Source organism: Manacus vitellinus, unplaced genomic scaffold, assembly GCF_001715985.3.
Source record: "Manacus vitellinus isolate BGI_N305 unplaced genomic scaffold, ASM171598v3 scaffold_7_pilon, whole genome shotgun sequence".
NCBI lineage: Eukaryota > Metazoa > Chordata > Aves > Passeriformes > Pipridae > Manacus > Manacus vitellinus.
In genome coordinates this window covers 12,409,876-12,429,923 of record NW_021940813.1, presented here as the reverse complement: position 1 = coordinate 12,429,923, position 20,048 = coordinate 12,409,876, and the positions used below count along the sequence as shown (strand labels likewise).

The window sequence follows — 20,048 nt, the reverse complement described above, 5'->3', positions numbered from 1 at the left end:
AGTGCTAAGGAATCAAAACTATTCAGGGAGCAAAAGAAAATCAGTAGGAGCTTCCCAAGTGACCTTTAGAAAGCCTAAAGAGAGGCCAAATAACATCCATCCCATGGGATATAGCAGGTTTAAAACAAAAAAGAAGTCAGGGAGTGGTATTTCTGCTCAGTAATTCTGGGATGCAGTGTTCCCTTCATCCATATTCCTCAGATAACGTAAGAGAGACTGCAAACCAGATCTCTCAGATGATGCCAGTATCGGAGAAGCAAATCAAGGGAGATCAGCCTGTCTATAGTATTTCTTACTTTCTATTCACTACAATTTTCAGTGAAATGGATAGTTTTTAATTTATATTACTGAAGATGAGCTTCTGTTGCTTTACCAGCATCCTTCCAATTACAGATGGGTACATGTACAGAGCCATGCACAAGTGTTTATATACTCACACACACATTTTTGTGTAGTTAATGAGTTATAGCAAAGTGGTCTCTTCTGGTCAGTTTTAAAAACTGATACCAGTCCATTCCTTCTGTTGCCTCTTAGTAGATTGTTATATGTATTAGATAGCACACTGTTATGCTGATTCTTTTTATTTTTGTGAATTTAAGGAGAACTGAACAGTTGTGCCTCCATATAAAATATGAATGGCAATAATTCTATTTGTTTTATCAAAGTATTTAGTGGGCATGTACAAGACTTTAACAAAAATCTAAATAAAAACCTTCACCGCTGAAGTCTTGTGATTATATTTCTTAGGTTTCGCTTGTCTTTCATCTGCAAATCGTGTTTCAGGAACTTTCTGAAAATTAATCCTCATTGCAAAAGTATCGTGTGCTTTTTACCTAAATATGTTTGTATGAAGGAAGGCAATCTTTTAGCACTTCTGAGCTATTAAAAGAAAAGTGAAAATGAAAAATCCGTTTAGTTTTGATATCTCTATTTCTACAGTAAACAGTAAGTCCCAGAATTTTTCAATGGGAGAACATGGCTTTTCTGAACATATCTGGCTAGGAATCAAATTATGAGGGCATAGTTTATTCTTGCAAAGAACAAATATGTACAAAGACATACGTAAAGGAAAAATTAGGTCCAGAGGTCTTTTGTCCATGGATTTGTTTGAAGTTTTTTTCTCTTGATTTTTAGAGTATGGTAGGTTAATAGTTAACATTCTGCAAGGCCACCTTTTTCTTTTTTGAAGTCATGGTGATAGTTGACTATTCACACAGTACTAACTGAATGAAGCTGTGTGAGGAGACATTCTTTTTTTTTTTTAACAAGGACTTTAACTAGATTTAGAGTAATTAATGATTCATTTGTTAATTTTTTGTATTACTATATTTTTAGCCACGCCCAGACCTTTGCCTATGTGATTTTATATTGTAATGTTTTTTGGTTTTGTTTTTTTTTAAAATCACACTCAGAGTCATGTTATAATGAAACCAAGTCAGATTTAGCACGTTCAAGCACAAATGCTAGTCAACAAACGCTGTCGGAGCTATTGTTTACTCTCTGTACCACCAGAAGGCTTGCTACTATATCAGTTTACAAAGGACAGAAGGCAGCCTGCCTCTGATGAAGCTTTGTTTTCCATATCTGCATATAGTTTAGACCAAGTACTGCAATGAAGCTCCAAGCTTACTTGTAAAGTCTTGGGTTTTGGATTTTTTCAGTGGTCTTAAATGTTTTGTATCCTCCAATCGAATCTGAAGTAACAGTACTGTTACTAAATATTAACGAGAAATTTTACTAAGTAAAAGGTTTGAAACCTTTACTCGGTTAAGAATCCTAAAGCTTTCCCAGTTGTTATTTTTTCTTTTACTCCTGTTCAAATGAATTGTTATAGTTCTTTGGAACTGAGAGAAATATGGCTCTAGGAGATCGATATATAACATACATTCTAAATCCATATTTTTCTTATGACCTACTTCTAATGAGGCCTTCTTTGTAAGTTATTTAAAGCTTTATTGATCTCAGGTAGTACCTTCAATTATACCAGGGACCGGAAATGCAAAGCTCATAGCAGAGATATTTTTAGCTTCGTGAAGATGCTCGCCACTGAACGTGTATTTTATTCTCTAATGTGCAGGTTAAAGAAGAAGGATGAGCTTCAGAAATTCTGATCTTGCTGTTAGCTATGCCAGATTGCTTTGTGGGATGTGAGAATTGACGCTGCACAGTTACGTTGGCAATGGAGATGTTCTTACTTCAGTAGCACAGTTGGGAATACTGTATTTGTGTTTCTAGCATGGGAATTACAAATACAATCCAATGGATGTGATGATCTTAATGTAGCAATGGACTCAAAGAATAGTGATCCAGAGGAGGTAATATCTCTGAGGTCACTAGTCTTGATAAGATTTCTGAAATGTATCTTAAAAACACGTGCATGCATGTAAGTTTTTGCGTGCAAAAATAAAACAGACATAAGGGCTGCAAAGTTAAGTAACTTGGGTGGAATTAATCTCACCCACTGTTTCAGTGCTTAGATCTTGCATAACCAATCTCCCTAGTTTATATAAGTTGAGAGAGTCCAACATCCGAAAAGCAATTTTTACCATCTGGAAATTATTAAAATCAGTAACCTTCTGGCCAAATCTTGTCTCCTTGCCCTGCTTTTACTAGCTGCAGGGAAAGCCTTGACAATGCACATTGAATATCTAACTCGTAGCTGGCTAAAGCCAAATGAGATAGACTCTACTTTAGGAAATACTTAGAGTTTTATGTAGATTAATTGAGTCTTTTTAAACACACAATATAATTGTTCTCAGCCTAAATTTAGCTTTGAGGTTGCTGCTTCTATTTTAGGCCTGAAGAAGGGCTTCAGTTTCTTTTGCATGCACCAGTATTTCTAATGAAAGAATGCTGCCTTTTCCCCTCAAATACTGCCTTGCTTATATACACTGTGATAAACTTCTTTTTGCCCCATAATTTTCTAGACTTCTCAAATACAAAATTCATCATATAACACCATATGGATACCCACGCAGTTGTCACACAGCTGTCAGCTTCTAGTATTTGAGATGGCATAGCTAGTAACCTGTTGCCTTCATCCCCCATGCATACCAGAACACTGTGGAATGAGATTCATCTGTGGTTTTAGTGGGTTTGCAGCTATTTCTGAATTCTCAGCATTCCTCTGCTTTCAGTTAAATTGGGTTCCACTAAAATTTTAGATCTTCACAGATTCATTTATTTGTTATGCTGGTTTTAATACTAACTTCTGAATCCAGGTACCTTATCCCAGTTTTCTTTTCCAATCTGTTTTCAGATTGCATTTCTACCTTCTTTTTCCCAGTCTCTTTAGCCTATGTATTCCCTAGTCCTTAGCTCTTCATTCTGCACTTTTTTATCCCCTCTCCCCACACAGTGTTTCCACTGTTTGTGACAATAAACTTGGTGAGATCAAAACACATTTCTTTCCCTTTTTCCGAGAAGTATTCATTTGTCACATTTGGGCAAACTTTCACAGTGAACCTAAATTCTGCATGGTATCTTTTTTTTTTCCTGTCTCAAAAGCACATATGCATGTGCAAGATCTAAAAGCGGGATGTGTTAGATAGACTTATCAGTAGGGGCAATTTCTGTTAGAAGAGATTTTTTAGTCTTCTTGGAACTTCTGTGATGTTTAGACTTTTTTTTCTTTAATGAAATATAGGAAAAAATATACTCATACAGCCACAAGTCTTTGGATGCTGCAAAAACTACCTGAAGTCCACAAACTCTGTTTCTCGATTTAACTCCAAAGCTGGAATTTAATCTGTAGAAATGCTATTTTTACGAAGACTTATCTGCCATTTCTTCTTCATCTGTTAGTAGTAACAGAACTCTTCCTTGAGTGCAGATTCCTTTATTTCCTTATGTACATTCTGCTTCTCAAGTTAGCTGAATTACCATGCAATTTGTGTAGAGGCAGCTCTCCTGTTCCTCCAGCCTCTGCAACAGTAATCAGGAAAGCTTATATGTGTTTCAGGTATGAATCTTGCCTGCTGTCTTTTTTTTTAAACAGATTGGATTGAATTTTAATCCTTAGTGCTATTCTAGAAAGAAGATAGAATCTCTTAAAAGGAATGCAGCTTTAAATGCTTGGCAGAGCAAAATGGCAGTTTTGCAAGAAGCAAGAATTTCTCTCTTATTATCCATAGAATAGACTGTCTGTATAATCCCAGAGAAGAAAAGCCTTTCTTTTTCTGCAAAGCTGAATATAGAAACTTTGAGAAGACATGAAGGGGTCCACTGAAATACATATCAATATAGAGATTGGAAAAAAACTTTTTAAAAAGCAGCTAAATTGAAGAGGGTGTAGGAAAGAGCATTGATTTAGTATTCTGTAGGGCATTCATCACACTGGTAGAGAAAGTAAGGAGAACTGGTTGATAAAACATCAGAAAAAAATGATCCTGCTGTATTGTAATGCTAAAACAATACAAAATTGGAGGAAAATAGTACCAACTTGTACCCATAGAGCTTTCTTGGTTATAAGATTTTCCTAGAATTTACTTTGTGAAGAGCATAATGTCAGCAAAAATATTTTTTGAGGGGGGAAAACAACCTGCAGAGCAAAGAGATGCCTTTTTGTAAATGCCACAAAATCATTAGGGGATGGGGGAGGGAGTTATTTTCTCTCCATAATACTGTCATCTAATGAGAGAAGTAGCCAAAGAACTGAGGCATTTCCTGTTCAAATTTATCATCCCTTTCTTGGAGAACAACAGAAAAATATCATCATTAAAGATCTGAAATAAGTGAAAGGGATGTTTGTGACCCTTAATGCTACTTGAGGAGAAAGAAGACATATAATGGAGAGGACAAGGAATGACAGATTATTAGGGTTAATGTAGACATCTAGGAAATGTTCCACGGCCAAACCTATCAATGAGCTGAGACCAAAATACCAAAGGTGTTGGTTGCATTTGGTTACACCTTTTACATACTAAATTGCATGGACAAGACAGTGTTACACTATTTTGCATGCCCAAAATGTGGAGTGAAAAAGTTTTCAGTTTTAAACTGTTTGTTTTTTCTTTAATTGAAAACACTAAATATAAAAGTTCTCATTTTTGGAATTCTAGACAAGAAGACCATTGTATCTTAGGTTTTCCCCCAGATGGGGAAAGTTTATCATTACTAACATATACTGTCTTTCAAATTAATGTGTTAAACCCAAAAATAAGCTCCACCATAGCTCTTGCTTTTGCTCCAGAACAGATCTGGAGTGGCTGCTCAGTATCTGAATGGGCAGTTACCACCTCTGGTGGTTTAAGTTCCACTCCAAATACAGAGGACTTGCTGCTGCCATTTGCACATGAGAGATGTTAAGGTTAGGGCAAACCTCATCTGTACTTCTGCAGCATTGAAATGACAATAGCTGCTGCTATTTTCCCTTTTTTTTTTTTTCTTCAGCACTGAGATAGACTACTTTTCTCTTTAAGATAATGGTAAACTGAGCAAACTAAGTTTGAGAAATCCTATTGTAGCTTGCACTCCAAAACAAAGATTTAGTTGGTATTTAAAAATTGTTAACATGGAATTAACACTGGAGGTTTATGATGGATGAATACAAATATGTCAGGAAAGATGGGCTGAAAAGAAAAAGGAGTGAGGTTTTCCCACGTGTGAAGGAGTGTCTCAAATATATGGAGGTATTTTCTGGGATGAATGGCAGTGTGATTGAAAGCTTGTGGTTCAGATTAGAGGTGAGACCAGAAACTGTGGCATTGTATTGGGACTTTGTTGTAGGCCACCTGATCAAGGTGAAGAAGTGGGCAAAGCCTTCTTTAAACAGCTGATGAAGTTTTCAAATCACAGACCATGATTTTCATAGACTACTTTAACTTCCCTGGCATCTGCTGGAAGAGCAATGTGGTGGGATATAAGCAGTCCCAGATGTGTAGGAGCACACATAGACAGCAAAGGAGGAATTTAAAAACATTACTTGGGTGGATGTGGGTGATATTGGGAAAGCCAGAGCTCTGCTGGAGTTGAGACTTGCAAGGGCACCAAGAAACACTTCCAGTGCTACTTTGGGAGTGAAAGGCTGAACAAGGAAAATATGGGCCTGTTGCAGGGAGGGACAGGCAATTTAGGATAGCAGAACTCAGTGTCTTTGCTTTCGTTTTCACCAGCAAAGTCTCCCAGGTTTCTGTGTTTACTGAAAGAATTGAGGAAGAAAATGAATTACCAGTAGTGGGTGAGCATTGAGTTGGGAGGGCTCATACAGTTTAATGGGACCAGATGCACAGCATCCAGAGGTACTGAGTCCTTCCAGCAGGACAGCTCTTGATTGTCTTTAAAAGGTTGTGGAGACTGGTGGGGGGTACTTGATAAAAAGAGAAGGGACCTGCATTTTTTTATATAGAAAGAAAGAAGCAAACAAAAAACCCCCACTGCAAGAGATTTTTTACCCAAGATTGGAAAATTCAAATGTGATTTCCATGCATTTCCCATACATTCTTAAGCTTAATATGTGCTTTGATTTAATTTCTTTCTTCATGTACTGGTAGATCTGGAAAGATGACATGATTAAGATAGGAATTTAGGTATGTATGTGTGCACCTGTACAGGTGTCTAAACTCCCAATGGAAATCTTGTCACGGAGTAGAGGTAAGTTCAATACATATTTCTTTGGGGTTGAAAGATGCACTTTAGTTGCCTAAGCCCCTAATGCTAATGGTGATACCTGGGATGCTATGTCTTACCTCTAGCTTGTGCTCCAGGAGGTTTGCTTCTCTGCCAATCCCATGTGAGTGTTGTAGATATCTAGGGAATCTTAAATGCTACTAGATGCCTGTGTTTAGGGTACTTAATCGTGTCTTGAGTGACTGGTCAACTTAGAGCTCTTCAGCTCTGCTTATTGTAGTAGAAGCTTGAACACACAACTCACATGCAGGTGTTTGAATTTAGATGTCTTAATCTGAAGCTGAATTCCAGCAGAAGAGTTTCAGCCTCAGGAACCTGCTTGACAAGTTCGCCTTTGGTTCACAGTAGGTCTGGTTTTACAAATTAAAGAAAATGCCTGTCAGACTGTTGATAAGAAAAAAGAAAAAAAAATAAAATGTGAAAGTACCAAATAAAAAATAAATTGTATCCAGTGCAGAAGTAAATATTTCAAAACTAAAGCCTGAAATGTAATAGAATTCAGAAGTTCAGCCAATCATACTAAACTGTTTTGACACTCAAACTTGGGATAACAACACTGTAGACTTTTGCACTGAAAAAAATGTTAAAAAACCAACCAAACCAAGCAAGTATTTTCCAATAAGTTCTACCTGCTCTTGAGTAACGAGATGCCCAGGAAAGGAACATTGCATTCATAATAACAAAAAAACAGGAAATGCAATGTGATTAGAAATGTCTTGTTGACCTCTGCGTTTATGGAGTCAGCAATATCTTAAGGAAGCTTTAAAGGTGGTACAGGTTACCTTTCTACGTTTTCCACTTTGTTATCACTTGTATTCCGAATGCCAAGAAGATTTGGCTATAAGAAGTAATTAAATAATGCTGGTATCTGCCCAGTGCAATGTTATGTTATTTATAAATAGCTTTTATTTTTACAATTTCCAGCAGACAAAAAAAAAATCAAATAGAGCTGGAAGAAGACTGAGGTTTGTAACTTAAATTACTATTATTGATGTTTCAGTATCAGAAACATTTTATAGAACTTTACTGAATTTGGTTTATGTTTTACATCCATGGTTTGGATTAAACAATATTGTCAAATTGTAAAATTATATGGATTAGTGCTACAATAAAATGAAATGAAGGACAGATTGTTTTAAAAATTGCTACAATAGTACCAGTTTACCATGAAAAGCTAGAATAGCTACATTTATAGTATTTAAAAGCTTCTTTTTGTTCCAGATCCTTTTCATTACGTTATTATACAAATTCTTTGGGGATGCATATTTACTTTGTTGCTTGGAAGAAATTGTGAATAAATATGAAAAATGTGTTGCAACAATGAAAGTTTCAATGCTAACTGTTATCATCAGCCTAGTAGCTCATAGAAAATACTGAGCAGGTTCACTTCCTTGTAAATGTTCTTTTCAGGGCAGTATTTATGCTCTAAATTAGTAGACTTCAAGTTTTTGAAGAACATAAAATTCATGCACTGCAGTGCACGCCTTAGGGTTCAGGTGTACCTCCTAATAACTGCTCAAAGCAGAATCAGCAACAGCAGGTTGTTCCTTTTTTTTTTTTTTTTTGATTTTTAATACCTCCAAGGCTATTCAGAGTATCTCTAGTGATGGGAACATTCATGACTGGCAGAGAGGTGCCTTCTAGCCCCACCTGTCCTGTGACTCTGTGAAGTTACTGCAGTCTGAGGAGCCTCTGCCACCAATGGAGGGAAGAGCCATCAGTCTGCCTTGATTCTGCCACTGGAGGCTGTGGCACTTTGAAGGGGAGCCCCAGTCTGAGTCCATGATACAGATGGGCCACTCATTTGGCTTACAGATTCATCTGACTGTTGAATGAGAAATGCTTGCTATTCATGACTCCCTTGAATTACACTTGATTTAAACCAAAGCAAGCATTTGCTCATAGCTTCTGAACAGGCAACAGAGTTGTGTTTCTGAAAGACATAGAGAAAGAAATCAGAGAAACTGTTTCAAATCTGCTTGCATTTTTTAAAAGAAGTCTCTTTCCACCATTTCACGCACTTTGACATTTCCTGTCAAACTTGTAGCTCAAGCTTTCAACCTTTTCTTGTGCTTCTTTTCCCAGTGGAAGAGTTGAGCTTCCATACCTGTTGCCCTTGAAAATCTTCTAGTGGGTCCAGAGTGGTTTAAGCTTTCTCTAGTCCTGCTTTTGTTTTTCCTCAATCAGGAGATAGTGTGACCATCTTCATTAAAATGGCATGTGAAGTATATAGATCTTTGTTCTGTTAAGAGTCTTCTCCTGCACTTAGATGGTTAGTAAATAACATTCTGCTTTCAAGAGATATAAAATTGATTTATGGTGATTCATTCTAGGTGCTTCTCAAGTAAACTCTATGTGTTGGAAAAAGTCTAAGCCATTTTCCAGTAAATAAAGGCATTGTGATAACTCAGACACACTGTTCTGTCATTATTTACCAAAGGCTCTGTCTCTTCTAAAGATAAGTAGGACTTCTAGATTAGGAAGTAATTTCCTGAAAGTTCGCCTATGCTAAGAGTCATATTTCTTAGATAAACCAAGTGTGGGGTTTTTAAGTGAAAAATAGGAGAGCTACAGTTTTCTCAAAGGAGAAATACAAGATTAAAGCAGTGAAGCACCTCTTGAGGGAAATCCTCCAAAGTTTTTTTGGTGTAGAAGAAGACACAGTGCTATGACTTACATATCCTAATGTCAAACTGTTTGAAAAAAGAAATTGAATCTGTCATCTTGCACATCTCTCTTTTTTCTACAGAGCATATTTTAAGGTACTCCATTAGATTTTGAAAGTAAGTGCCAGCAAAATTGCCAGCACCTAACACTGGAAGTCTGGAGAAGACAAGAAGGTGTGTTCTAGTCTGTAATACTGTCCAAAGGTAGTAGTGTTTTAAGGCAGAATGCAAATAGAGTCAAGACACTGTGATGACTTCAGGACCTGATTTACATGGAGGTAACGATGCCTGTTACCCCTCAGAATGTGCATTGTGAGGTAGCTTGGCGTAAATTTAAAGATTTTTGTTATGACTAATGTTACATTTATGATCCATTGATCAATACTGACTAAAATGTTAATATTTTCTCCTTTTGTTTTGAAAAATTAATTGGTTGGGTTTCATTTTTTTAAAGTTTCATTTTAAGCAACTCTTTAAAAGTGCTTTACCATCTTGCAATGGTTTTCTGGGCTTTTGTTGCCTCTGCTGATCGCTTAATGATCTGTAATTTTGCTAGAATCAAAATTATTGAAAGATCTGTTCTAAATGCTTAAATGTCCAAGAACATAGTAATGCTTATGCAAGTCAAAGTAACTGTACTACTTTGTTCTGAAAAGACATTAGCCATAGGATATGTTTGGCTGAATTTTGTTGATTTTTTAATATGTGTCTTTGTTGTGGCAAACTAAGTGATGTGGAAGTAATTATGGATTGATTAGGATCAAATCAGCTTCTTGCTTGCTTCTAAATTATTTTTATAAAATTATTTTATATTATAACATTATTTTTATATTATCTATGAGTAGAAAATGTGATTGATTTCACTTTTTCTAGCAGAAGTTGAACATGCATTTATCTTTGGGCCTTACAGCTTCATACTTGTACAGATATACATCTATACTTGTTCCAATCACAGAACATACCATGTCATATCTTAATATGGCACTTAATATATCAGCATAAAACCCTGATGTGATGTACTAGATACTGCTTTAGCCTGAGTGAAGGCAGCAATACACTGCTTGTGCATGGGATGTGCTCAGTATTGACTACTGCTATATCTGCTCATGCTTGTTGATTTTTATAAACACTTGTTTTTTCAGTTGCTTAAAAAATCCATGCTTGAGAAATTCTTGTAATTATATAGGGTGAGGTAGTAAAATTATTGGTGAATGATGTAACTTCCAGAAGGTCAGAATCTTGTCTATTTTTCAAGAATCTTCTTGTGTTCCTATGCTTTGTGTCAGATTTTCCATGATATGTAAAAGAAAAAGGAAAAAAATTCCTAACAGAAATTCTTGAAACAAAATAGGGACAAACATTTGAAGAGATTCTTCTTTGTAACATAATATTTTCAAGAATACGACATGTTTTTTCTTTCTGGGGAAGAATGGTTGTAGTTCTAAGATCTTGGTTTATACTTATCTTATTCTAAGATCTTTGTCCTTGAGTACTCCCATCATTAACATCAAGGTTCTTTCTGGAAACAACAGAGATACCTTCCTCTGCTGTTCTGGAAATCACTGGTGTTTTGTGCAATATGTAATTACATATACATTTTGTAGAGACAATGGAAAAACAGGAGACCTCTTTACTTTAAATGAGATAAAATTAAATGGTTTTGAATTAGGAACTCTTCTAGTTTGATACTGGCAACAGGAAACACCAGCTACTACAATCTTGTGAGGAAGCCCAGGAGCAGTGAGAACTGCTCAGCTCCCATAGCCATACTCGCCTCTCATCTGTGGCTAAGTGGGCAGACAGTAAAGCACATGTTTTCTCCAGAGGCAATTCCCACATATATTTTGAGGTAAAGGAAAGGACTGAGCCCTAGCATGAAGTGATTCCCATCTCCAGGACTGAAGATACGCTTTTCCCATGAGCAAGTATCTCCTTCCTCCTCTCTGTCACTGTGTTTATATGTAAAGCAAATAGAACAGAAATTTTTGTCTTAGCCTTATTAAAAGGTATTAGCAGGTTTGTACATGAAGAAGAGCCATAGTTTGCCCCGTTTTAGACATATGTAATCATGTAGTCTGAATAATCAGTTTCTGTAGGTCCTTAAATTTTACACAAAGTGTTTTCAGTAATATTCATCTGTTGTTGCATACTTAATTGTAAAACAGTGTTTTTCCTGTAGTTTTATAACATAGAATGTTTGTAATATATGTCCTCAATAATCAGATGTAATGCCAAAGCCAAGAGGGATTTGACTTGTGTATTTGCAAATTTGCTGTTGCCTCAGAATGTAAAGTGAAATACTGAGGCCAGAATTTTTTATTACAGCATGATAATGAGATGCTTAGTAATAAACGTAGCTGAGTGAAAAAGAGGTACAGGTAAGTGAACACAAATTTTCATACTTCATGATATCAGGTGGTGGTAGAGATCAGAAAGGGTTAAATTTTTTCTTTGACATTCACTGAAGTCCCAAACTCTGAATCAACTAGTAACAGTCTTATCTACGTAGATGATACATTTAATTTGATGTGGCAGTTTTCCATGCTAGGAGTTGGATACTGAGCTATTGTCTAAGTAGGGTTTCCAGAATCAAGTTGAACATGGTGTTCAGTACTGTTCTGTTTCATAGTACAGTCTTGAAAAAAACCCTTTGAAATGCAAAATATATATTTTAGTGAATGGCAATTCTATTTTTGAGAATTCCAATTTGACCTGTTTTTGAAGAGCAGACCACCAGATCCACAAAAGACTTTAGATCTCCAAAAGGACTTTTAAGTAAGGGTTTAAGTAACAAAGCCTAATTTGATCTGTAAAGAACCTTTCAGATTTCCCCAGGAGTCTGAATTATCACTGTTGAATTCCCTCATTGCTCAAAGCTCTGCTTTTCTTTGTATCCCCAATTCTGTCCATCTTCTCAGGGCTTAGCAATGTGTTGTTGTCTGTTTGCTTTGCACCAAGTGCCTGTCAGTACTTGTTTTGCCATCATCAGAGCAGCTCTAGCATCTGTCTCCTAATCCAGGAAGCATATTTTTACCATCTCTACTATATGCCTGCTGTATTGGTCCATATACAAAATGTATTCCATCTTTTCCAATCTTACTCTGTATTAGTTTATCTGAGTGAAAATTATGTACAGTGCCATTGCACAGTCTCCATATGCTGCTGATCTGCAACATCGTACATTATACAGGAGATAGAGTTCTTACTGCTTCCTTCCCCCAAGGAAGGATATTCTATATATGACTGACAAATTTGAGACCATTTTTTTGAAATTTCCTCTTTCTAGAACTTGCATTTCTCTGTAAAATGTGGTGAAAACTAGACATCTAGTTCAAAATTAGTAGGAGTAGTGGCAAATAGAGGAACAGAGCATTTCAGATGGATTCTTCCTTTTGAAAATAGTTTAAAATTATGATGAGCTCATATGTTGCCTCATGTAAACTATTTAGTTGGTTTAGAGCATGTGGCCAAGAATTGAGAAATGTACACTTGGCTTCAGTTTTCTCTTCTATCTGATGGAGCACCATCAGGTGTTCTGCATCACAGGGAAGTTACAGGCTTTTTGGACAAGCAAGTGCATTGTATTTAAAACTCTATGTATAAATCTTGGCTGACTTTGTAACCATTTTAGCTTTGTGTTGACTGCTTCACCAGTGGCAGATTCCTAGGGAATAGCATTTAGATAGGATGTGGTCCTCCAAGAAACCTAGACAAGAATGTTCCTCCCTAAGATGTCTCATTGTGGTGTTGTTTCACTTCAGGTTATTTAAATATTATTTGTTAGGGGGTTTTTTTGAAGATAGGAAATATGTTGTATATAAATTATGACATCATTGATAAGTTTATTGAAATAATACAAGTGATAAAGTTTTTCAAATGAAAATTTCTTAAATGTGGGATTTTTTTGAACTGTTTTGAATAACTTTTTCATCCATATGTGTGTTGCTGAGGTCTTTCTGTTCTTGTTATTCCTGGAGCCACTCATGCTTTAAGTACTGTAAATAGTCAAAATCCTGCAGGACGTTCGATAGCATATCTTACATAAGTCTTTGCAGGACCTTGACCCAAGAGCTTTTAAAACTTAATTTCCAAAATAATCACTTTCACTGTACGCAGCAGGATATGGCAGAAAAGCCACATGGATTAGTTTTCTTGAATAATGCCGAATTCTTCTCTGTGTAAGGATACATTTTCCAACTCCTACATTTCTTTCACTGTACATAAGCTATTACCTTGAGAATAAAAACACAGATTTTTGATGATAGCTGAAACATCTACAAATTTTTCTTTTACTTCATGGGAAATAGGCATGTTAATACTAATGGATAAATTTGACTTATCTGTGAAGGGGTATATGCACACTGTCTAAACATAGGCATTTACAGTCAACAGAGGCTTTCAAGGGCAATTACAGTGTTCCTTTTCTAAAAAATCCTTCAGAGGCTTAATTAGCCAGAGCAGCTACCAGTAGCTACCAGAAGTCAAATAAGCTAAATTTACTCAACCACTTAATGTTCCTTTATAGTCCTAGTAACTCTTACTATTATTACTAGAGTTAGAGTTAATAAATAAATAAATACTATAACATAGTAGTAAAAATATAATTAGTAAAATAGTTTGCTTAGTTTGTAAGTTTCCTGAAACAAAATTACTAAGGAACTGTATTTGACATAAAAGCTAAAGACAAGACTGTCAGAATCATTCTGAACCTGAAATGTGTACTGTTTCCTTGTTTCTGACATCCCTGTCTTTACTGTTCTGTAAATTGGTTGAGCTAAAGGTAGTGCTTGGACCTCAGCTGAATTTATGCAATGTATCTATCAGCCTCCACGTTAGACCAGTGTGTGTGAAGGGTAGGTTTCAGAAGCAGAAAAGCAATGCAAGTCTCCTCTAAGAGTTAATTGCACGTGATGCTTCTGCTGAACTAACTTTCTTCAATGCAAGGTAGATATAGTTCGGTTACTTAAATCAATACACAATAAAATGCTTGCAAGTTTTTCAGATAGATGGTATGACTGATGATCAAAGGATTATTTTTTTAAACATGCAAATTATATACACACACATTCATTCTTATATTTGACTGCAAGTTCATTTTTAGTCATAGTAGTATTGATTTTCACTTAAACGCCTTAAATGACATTATTCACTATCTACATGGGTTTTTCCAGGGTCAGGTATTTTGCATGTTCGTGTGTTACAATGATTTGAAATGAAAAATGGAGTAAGTCTTTGTATTACTCTGTAATTGGTTATGCACATGTCTTTAAGTATTCCAGGAGGGCTTCCCTTTTCATTGCTATTCTCTGATCCAGCCTTTGCATAGTGTTAATAGTGGGATATTGTTGGGGTTTTTTTTAAACTGTAATGTTTGGTAAACAAAAAAGGGTGTGTGAGCTAGATCTAGCTCATCAAGTAACCCAGGTAGCCTCCTACCTCTCTGCTCACATTCCTTAACTCTGTGCGTCCTGTTACTAAAATTCAATTGCTGCATCATTGCAGGAACAGACCTGCACTAGTCATGTTGTGTTGGGTGCTTTTTGGCCATGTGCTAAATGCATTCCTGCTCACACAACAAGAGAGAAATGTCTTCATTTAAGAGAAAAATGTGACCTATGACAACCAGGTTTGGTGAGTAGAAAATGCTAAAGGAATGCAAAGGCAGGTGGACATTAAGAAGTTACCACTTATTGTAAGCATGGGTGAACACTGCCAAATGCAATTACTGATCCTGGTTTTGGATGGGCTTCCCTTAAGATGACAGATTTTTATAAGGAGGCACAGAGAAGCTACTTTCCTAATATCATGTTCTTTGTGGATATTTGGTCTTTGAAGCCCAAAAACTTTTGGCAGCCAAAATTACAGGTCTTATTATAAGCCTTAGCCAAATAATAGCACAGTATTTTCATTTCACCTCGTAAAGATAAGCACCCACATTCATACTTTGGCCAGATTCTGATTGTTAGAAAATCAGAATAACTAAGAAACAAGATTCATTTTTTCTTATGAAAATTTAATTGATATCTGTTAAACAGTATTTGAATATGAACTTTTGGCATTTAACTCTGTTGCTTTTATACTGGGGTTCCTAATTGTGATATATCTGTTACATGTGGGTGTGTATTGCATTTGGCCCAATCACTGAGGTATTTACCAGATTTTTATTTAACTTCTTTGCAGTGTGAAATTTCTCTGGATGCTTCTTTTTTTCTCCTCTGATGCTCAGGAGAAAGAAAAAAAGGCACAAGAAAACACACAGCAGGTCTTGCTCATTTTCCTTTCTTTGCTTTTGTTTTACAGGAGACACATGAAATTGTGGCTATCAAGAAATTCAAAGACAGTGAAGGTAACCTTTTCTGCTCCGTGATCTTTTCTGTAATAACTACATTGTTAATATCTCTCCAGTTGAAATAAGAAGTCTCATGTATCAAGATATGATTTAAAAATTATAATGATTCATTAGCTTTGTGAATATTCAAGATACTTAATCCTTCATACCTGCCTAGGGACTGCATTATACACTAACTAGATAACTACCTTTCTTTCTTGATGCATCTGTCTTAATATGGCTGAGATTGTGGTGTCATATGCAGGAGTAAGATCTATCATTTAGAGACTGGATGTGACTAGGAAATGTAAAAAAACTCCTCTTGTAGTAGTAGCTTGCACAGTCTTTGGCTTTATCACACTTCATCTGTGAGAGGGGATCTAAATGTTAGGGCGATTTGAAGCGGTAAATGGAGGAGACTGAGAGAAGTCCCTGAGAAGTTCAGTCATACGAGGACAAATCCAGAAGCTCCCAGGGGTCCATGGAGGAAGCTGGGTGGTGAGGCAGCTGCTCTGTCCTCACTGGAGCAGGCTCCACTCTCTTCAAGAAACTTGCTCTTTGACCCCTCACAGCAGCCTGTGTACTCTGCAGTGTTGCTGAAGGGAGGAAGACCCAACTTCTGCGAGGCTTACTGTTGCTGACGAAGGGGGTGGCAGAAGGCAGGACACGTGGAAATTATTCTGAATGCTGCACGCCCCCATTCCTCACCCAGTAATACACCCAAAGAACTGAACAAGACAAGACTGTCTCTCTGACCTGCACTTGTTGGGGAACAGTCAATCACCATATTCTATCATAGGAAAAACTGGCAACCAACCACGGCAGCAATTGTCTGCCTTGTGTACATGAGAAGTTAGCCCCGATCCCTAATGGCCTGGCACAAACAGAAGGAGAAGACAAGTATGAAGTAATAAGAGGAGTCAGCCCGGTCTGATGAAATGCAGCTGTGGTTTGCCATGTACTGAGGCTTTAGCTGAAAGCTAGGAATGTTGTTTCAAGAAATAGCAGCCACTTTATTTTAGTGAACTTTTATTTTCTGTTATTGTTTTAGGATTGGTGGTGGCCATGGAGGTGTTGTTGGTTACAAGGCCTGTAATTTTCAGAGTTACAGCAGAGTCTGATTTGCCTCTTGTTTTGCTCAACGCAGACTTCTGCTTTGCAGGTCATTTTTCCAGACACTTGAAGAGCATATTTGATGAATGTTTTAGCTCTGCTATTTAGAAAGCTGTTCTAAATCCCTGTTAAAGAATGCAGGAGATAGTTTAATTGTGGTGACCATCTTGACCAAGTAATGAGTGTACTTCAGAATTTCTTTTTGGAACTTGCTGTGGCTATTCAGTACAGATCATAGGCAATAAATCTCAGTTTTAATTAAACCTCAAACAAGATTATTATATTAGCCTCTCTACCAAAAAATGAAAACAAAAAATGCAACATTGCCATTAGGTCTGGCTTTCCAAGAGTATTACATAATGTCAGTTTACATGACTGATGACTGCTTTTCAGAGCTGTAGCTAGTTGTTTACGAGCTTCTGGAAATATGACAGAAGTTCTTTTGATGGATTTGATTCAGCCCATTTCACATCTGTCTTGTTAATATGTAGTTCATTAGAAATTTGAATATTCTGTAATTGTTTCTATTGACACTTTTGTTTCACTGAATCTTTGCCGGTTTTTGACATATGAATGCTAAATGCGCTCAAAAGAGTCTGTCTCGCAATAGATGAGATTATGTAATCAGGCTGATGCAAGCCAACATCAAGCACTCAGTTTTAAAATGAAAAGATTTAGATTGCTCTAAATTATATATTTTTAATCAAAACATTTGTGATTATAGTATTTTGTTTTCCTCTTCCCTCTTGCTACACTTGATTTTTTTTATTTTTTCCCCTCTCTCTTCTGTTGATGATTATTGCATTTGCATGATCTGTGTTATTCTCTCTCCTCTACAAACCTGGTTTTGCCTTTTGCCCTGGAAAAACAAGTTCTCTTCCTTGTTTTTAATTCCTCTGCCTCTGGCTGTCTTTGTGGTACATGACCTGCAGATGTGATTTAGCTTGGAATTTATGCAAACACATCTCATTTAATATCTCTCTGTTGTGGATAACAGTTCTAAGAGGCTAAGAACCCTATTTCTATGTGTGCATGAGCAAATTTACTGAATTAATGGATTTCACTTTACTAAATGAAAAATAAAACCTAATGTAGTCTAGTTTACTTCACATTTCATTAGCAGTGTCCTTTAGAACCCAGTTAGTTCAAGGCCCTATAATGATAAACAGTGTATGGAGCATTAATAAAACATTCCTTTCTTGAACACCTTTCAGAGAATTAAATTGTCAAATCAGTTAAATTAAGTTGTCAAAACAGGTAAATTTCTGGATTCCTCTGAATTAGATTCAAAGCTTCATTGCATCAATACTTACTCTGCTGCCTTCTGTAGCTGCTACACTGGGCTGGCATTGCTGAATTTCCTTTGGAAGCCTTGTGGGGAACTTACAGGACTTACAAATCTGTGCTTGGGTCTTAAAATTTGTTTGTTCTTTAGTAAGCTTACTATGTCACTTTTACTTTGCACTCCAGAAAATGAAGAAGTCAAAGAAACCACTTTACGAGAGCTTAAAATGCTTCGCACTTTGAAACAGGAGAACATTGTGGAGTTGAAGGAAGCCTTCAGAAGAAGAGGAAAATTATACTTAGTTTTTGAATATGTGGAAAAAGTGAGTTGAGTTTGTAGTATCCTTGCCACAGTTAAATCACCAGCTTACTGAAAATGTCTTTAAAATTGCTTTTATTTTTAAAAATTAAGCTATTCTATTCTATAAAGAGAAACAGCAGAAACATTAGTACGTCTGAGTTGTAATTAGACATCCGTTGTGAGAGAGCAACCCTGATAACTTTACTACTGTTTTTAGATCATGTGTTGGTACTTTTTAAAAAAAAATTTTCCATATATATGAACTCAAATGTCGACAAATTATGTAGACTGGAATACATATGATTTGAAGAAAAAATTCAGTCTGAACTCTTTAATCCAGTTTAATTGTAAAGCTGGATAACTGTCCTGTGTTATGTTGTGTAATGAATCTTGACGTAGTCTTTCAAAACAGGATCATACACTTTTGACCTTGGAATCTCTTTCAACTTTCTCCATCCTTCCCTGTTAAAAATAGGATTTGTTTGTGTATTTCTGTAACAAGGCCACTATCAATAGTTGCTTAGAGGGATTTGGCAAAGATCACTGTCATTATCTCCAGTCCTGACCTCATTTTGAAACTATTCCAAAATTTCCTTAGATTGGCCTACTACTGCCAAGCATCCTGGTCTGTTTCCAGAGAGAAACAACCTAGAACAGATTAGTCTTTTGTTATTTTAGCAAGCTCATGATGGAGGTAGACCTTTGCTCCAAATTCTAACCATTTAGGATTTCTTCATGGCAAAAATTAGATGGTATGCAGATACACAGAGTAAAAAAAAAAAAAAAAGAAAAATAAAGCAAGCTTAAACATGCGTATCTCTGTTGCCTTAATGAGGTACTGCTCCCTTGATTTAAATTTTCATTTAATATCCTGCCAGTGTGATGTTGCAGTCTAGCTGAGTGATAGTCCTCTTCAGTCTTGTCTAAAAATTTCACACCCCTAAATACTATGTCTCCTTTACCTTAGTCAACAATTTCTTTTGTTGTATAACTTCATTGCATAATGTGAGGTGACCTGTATTAGCCCACAGTTTGGCAGAAATCACTTCTGGTTTTCACCAGCAGATCAGCAACTTCTAATGTGATGGATCTTACTCAGATCTAACATTCAAATCTTGACTTGTTTCACCCATGTTCCTTGTAATTGTTCCAGATGCATGGAATGTCTTTGATCACACACCAACTTAGCACAAACATTTAATTTTCTGTTATAGTTGACTTGGCTAAGCTCTGTGTAGTAGTGGGTTGGAAGAGCAGCATAAGTAAAAGATATTTAATTGATCTGATGAGGGGTATGCTTCAAAAATTGTTAGCATCAGTAAAAACACCAGGCTGTAATATCTAACATTATTTGCATCAAAATAAAAGAATTTAATGATAAAGGTAGGCATCACATATAGTCTGTGTCTAATGTAATTTCTGTATTAATGGTCACCTTTCTTTTCAGTGGAACTTCACAACCAGGAATGTTTCTTCTTTTCTAATATGTTAAATAATATTCACTATGATTTCTTCAAAGACCAGGATAATTTCTGTATTTTTTGGATGAGAGGAGAGTAGAAGGAATTAAATAAAATGTGATGTAGTAAAAACTGAATTTTTTTGTTTAACTGGTGATGAACACTTTGTGTCTTTTGGGGAATCTTAGCTCTGCAATACTGAAATCCAGATTACTTAAATTCACATTTAGTCTAATCTCCTTTTTTTCATCATCCCCTTGGTTACTGTC

The 20,048-nt window shown here is 36.2% G+C and overlaps 1 protein-coding gene across 2 annotated transcripts in view; it reads left to right on the top strand.

Annotated features, from left to right (window-relative positions):
- Positions 1-20,048, top strand: part of CDKL5 (cyclin dependent kinase like 5) — a 124,555-nt gene that overhangs the window by 61,518 nt on the left and 42,989 nt on the right. For both annotated transcript variants that reach the window (XM_008922354.4, XM_018084197.3), the window contains exons 4-5: positions 15,594-15,639; positions 18,205-18,341. In XM_008922354.4, the coding sequence (XP_008920602.2) occupies positions 15,594-15,639; positions 18,205-18,341 (183 nt within the window). The remainder of the gene's footprint in view (positions 1-15,593; positions 15,640-18,204; positions 18,342-20,048) is intronic.